This window comes from Mus pahari, chromosome 18 (assembly GCF_900095145.1).
Source record: "Mus pahari chromosome 18, PAHARI_EIJ_v1.1, whole genome shotgun sequence".
Taxonomy (NCBI): domain Eukaryota; kingdom Metazoa; phylum Chordata; class Mammalia; order Rodentia; family Muridae; genus Mus; species Mus pahari.
Genome location: NC_034607.1, coordinates 37,378,238 through 37,382,804, shown reverse-complemented (window position 1 = coordinate 37,382,804; position 4,567 = coordinate 37,378,238). Strand labels below are relative to the sequence as shown.

The window sequence follows — 4,567 nt, the reverse complement described above, 5'->3', positions numbered from 1 at the left end:
TATATCTATATCTATATCTATATCTATATCTATATCTATATCTATACATGTCCTAACCGCTCTCTGCTGTCATGTATCCTACATATATGTATGTCCTAACTGCTCTCTGCTGTCATGTATCCTACATATATGTATGTCCTAACTACTCTCTGCTGTCATGTATCCTATGACAAAAGCATCTGAGAATGCATTGCCTTGATTTCACTTAGCCCATCTTCCTCAGTGTGGGCTCCAGTCTTCCTATGTCCTTTGTAAACCAATATATAGTGAATCCTCAGTAAATGTTGGCTACTATTGCCTCCTCGCTTATCAGAATTACATGCAGGAAGAGAAAGTGCACACACCGTCCAGAGTAAATAGGCACCAGGTAGTTGCCTGGCAGGTTTCCAGTCTCCTCTCCAGACAGAAGGCTCCGCTTGGCTCTCTTTGTTTGGGGGCTCAACTTGGATGAATAATCTTCTAAAAGCAGACTGGAATCTGTAAGTCTGAAATAAGATGTCTAACATTAGATAGAACACAAACTGCATTTAAGATATCCCAAGGACTGACAAGGCAGGGGGTAAGAGTCATAACCTAGGGAACCTTGGATCTCTGACATTATTATCTTTTCCAGTTAGAAGTGAATGAAAGTTAGAAGGATTACAGCTATGTAGATATACTCTAGCCAGACACTCGGGAAAAACAGTAATAGAGATTTCACAACTTTTTCCCTCAAAATTTCAAGGGAAAAGAGATGCTGATATTTTCAAATAGCCTTTTGGGTTAAGACAGTGTTTGAATTTTAGGCAATCTGCGGTAATTTGATGTGCGGGGGATGGGGGTGGGGGTGAGGGGGTGGGGGGAGGGCAATACTCAGAGTGCTGCTCCCTCTTTTCAAAGAAGTGGAGGGAGGAGTGGGGGAGGATCTGTATGAGGGGGACTGGGAGAAGAGGGGAAATTGATATTGGGATACAAAGTGAATAAATGAATAATTTTTAAAAACTATATACATACACATATGCACATATTTATACACCTATATGTACATATATATGAAATATAAAGGGACAGGGATATTTTTCAAATATCATAAATGTAAGTATTTTTTAAAAGACATTTAGGCAGTCTATATAAATGTGTTTCTTTCTTTTTGTATTGTTAGGAATCAAACCCATGACCTTGAGCATATAGGCAAGCATATAAATGGTTTTGATACATTTTATATTCAAGTCCTCTTAGAATACAACGGGAAATGGACAATTCCGCACACAGGGTCTGAGCTCATCTGACCCAGACCCCCATGCTCTCACTGTGAGAACTTCTCAGACTTACTTCAGGCAGATCCCAGCAGGTGAGAGGAGCCCGACCTCATCTGCTAAGTCTCATTATGTGACACTTGGTGTTGAGTGATAAAGTATGATGACAAACCTGGGGTCGGTTCTATTGGACTGTGCACACTGAGGCAAATGTGTATACCGAGGAAGTCCATGCTTGAATAAATGAAAAACTTCACTAGGGAAATGGGCAACAATAGAAAACAAATAAAAAATATGGCCTTAAGTTACTCAATCATTGAATTAAATAAAATGTGTTTCTCATACAGACAATTTGATGAACTCAAGTACGTAGATCCCAGGAGTCAATGTGTAAAAAGACTGAACACTCCCTGTTGATGACAGTGATGAAGGATGTCAACAACAGGGAGCTGTGTGGGGATTCTCGACACTTGGCTTTCTCCTGTGGACTTCAACTCTAAAAGAAAAGAAAAAACTTTTAAAGCTCCTGGTCTGGAGAATTCTTGAATGGAAGGTGAAGCCTGTGAGTGTTTATCTCTCAGGAAATATCCAGCTGCCCAGTAAAAATTATTCAAGCTTTGGCCATTGCTTAATGTTTAAAAAAAACGTTTGGAGATGCTGGAGAGAAGGCTGAGCCATTAAGAGCACCTATTGCAAGCCAGGTGGTGGTGATGCATGTCTTTAATCTCGGCACTCAGAAGGCAGAGGCAGGAGAATCTCTGAGTTTGAGAACCAGTCTGTTCTACAGAGCCAATACAAGGACAACCAGGGCTACTCAGAGAAACCCTGTCTTGAGAAATGAAAGGGGGGAGAAAGAGGGAGGGAGAGAATGAGCAGGCACTTACTGCTCTTGCAGAGGGCTGGGGTTCATCTGTCAACACTCAGATGGTGGCCCACGGCCATTTGTACCTCTAGTTCAGGAGATCTAATGCCCTCTGACCTTTGAGAGCATTTGTGTAAGCATGGTTCACTTAGACTTATGGAGGCACACACACACACACACACACACACACACACACACACACGAGTGCACAAAGAATAAATCATTGTTTTTAACATTTATAAAAGCAAAAAGGGTTACCTATATCAAACGCAGGAACACAGGCCAAACATGCACACAGTATCAAATGGGTAACACGAAAAGCATACAGCACCATACAAAACTATAAGGATCAAGGATTTACGCGGTGCATAGGGCCCCAGTTTCTGAGCTGACATTAAACACAAACCCATGAATGAGTGGTGTGCAGGGTGGGCTACTGTCATTGATCCCCTCGTGAGATCACGGGCAAGTATCACACACATAGGTGGTCCTCCCCCACTCTGTGACTCAAGGCGATAGCTAGCTTATTTCTAGGGAATGATTTTTAAAGCTAAAGGTTAGAACCTTGAAGTTGAGCTTGTGGATTGCTTACCAATTGGAAGCCAGAGTGAAATTTGTCCCTGGCTGGCTGTTCCAGCAAAAGGAGCGCATTTTATACCCCAGGTCACAAAGTACAGCCTGTGCTTACGCTGGCCTAAGTTTAACGGGGAATGCGCTTCTACCTCCTTACTCTATCGCCAGACGAAACAAACCATAGTATCATGGGTATTGCTGATTTCCTTGAGAACAGTGCAATTCTCTCATTACACTTCTATTTTTACTCTATTTTTCATTATTGAACAAATTTTTGGCAAACTCATTTTTCAATGTTTGATTGCAGTAGAAGATAGGATACCCCATTGTTTTTGTTTGTTCCTTCTTCCTGGAAGACAAATATGAACTTATTATACAGGACATACCCCAAATAAGATTATCCTAGTCTCACAGGTGAATCATAGTAGCTACGTTTTTTTTTTTGTTGTTTTTTTTGTTTTTGTTTTTGTTTTGTTTTTGCAAATCCAGTAGCTAAGTTTTTTTTGTGTGTGTGTGTGATACACTTCTTTTTAAAAAATTTTTTTATTATTATTTTCTTTATTTACATTTCAAATGCTATCCCAAAAGTCCCCTATACCCCCCACCCCTGCTCCCCTACCCACCCACTCCCACTACTTGGCCCAGGTGTTCCCTTGTGTAGTAGCTAAGTTTTAATAGTTACATTAGATGCTAAAGATCTGTGGCAATAGCATTAGCTCCCATTTAATATTTTATCTGGGAAAAACACTTAATAAAAAGTACTATGTTGTTATATATTATACAATATTATATAGGAAATGCAAGATTGCTACATTTTTATCCTTTCCAAATCTTATTCAACTCATTGTTTCTTTCTTTTTAAAATCTGAGACAAGGTCTCACTATGTATCCCTGGCTGTCCTGGAACACACCATGTAAGCCAGGCTAGCCCAGAACTCAGAGATCTGTCTGCCTTTGCATTCTGCGTACTGTAATAAAGGCGTGTGCTATGACAACTAGCTAAGTTATTGCTTCTTACAAAGTGTGTGAGGTAGACACTAAATAACCATTTGAATAGATAACATAATAATGTCAAGTTATCTACTGATTGATTGACTGAGATAGGGGCCTGATAGATAGCTCAGGCTGGCCCAATCTCACGGTGGTCCTCCTATCTTTTCCTCCCAAATATTTGAAATGACAGGTGCATGCAATTATGCCCAGCTTCCAAACTATCTACTGAAACTAGGAAACAAAGCTAAATTAGGAACACGTTTTTGAAGAACCATGGAATAATCGGTGCAACTATTCGAAAAGAATAATAGTCTATTTCATCATGACCCATGAAACCAAAGTCTAACATCTTATCCATCAAATCTCAAGCTGGGGCGATTCTGGAAGACTTAAGTGGACTTTAAACTTCTTAACTCTAAAACCCTAGGTATGGGTTTATTAATTTCTTGGGGCTTTAGTAATATCTAATTTTTTGGTAAGGACCCTTGTCTCTCAGTTTCTGAGTAGATAGGAAAGCTGACACATACAAAGCTGGGTAGGTAATTTATTAAATCTATTGAAGTTGTGTTGATTACTCTTTAATACTGACTCAGATCATGAACTTTCCTGGGTTCCTGAAAGTTAATTGATCAACTCAATCACATTGGGTGTATTCGCATCTCTCTGTGGCTATGTCTAGGTTTATCTTTTTGCATACGGATATTACTATGTCATATGTTCTGTTAATAAGTCTACATTTAGGCCAGGCAGTGGTGGTGCATGCCTTTAATCCCAGCGCTTGGGAGGCAGAGACAGGCAGTTTAGATAAGATAATCATTAAACCCAGCAGTTGGGAGGCAGAGGCAGGCGGATTTCTGAGTTCGAGGCCAGCCTGGTCTACAGAGTGAGTTCCAGGACAGCCAGG

The 4,567-nt window shown here is 40.3% G+C and overlaps 1 protein-coding gene across 2 annotated transcripts in view; it reads right to left on the bottom strand.

Moving 5' to 3' along the window:
• Myom1 (myomesin 1) overlaps positions 1 to 4,567 on the bottom strand; it is a 111,941-nt gene that overhangs the window by 95,601 nt on the left and 11,773 nt on the right. For both annotated transcript variants that reach the window (XM_021217647.2, XM_021217648.2), the window contains exon 3: positions 345 to 485. In XM_021217647.2, coding sequence (XP_021073306.1) covers positions 345 to 485 — 141 coding nt within the window. The remainder of the gene's footprint in view (positions 1 to 344; positions 486 to 4,567) is intronic.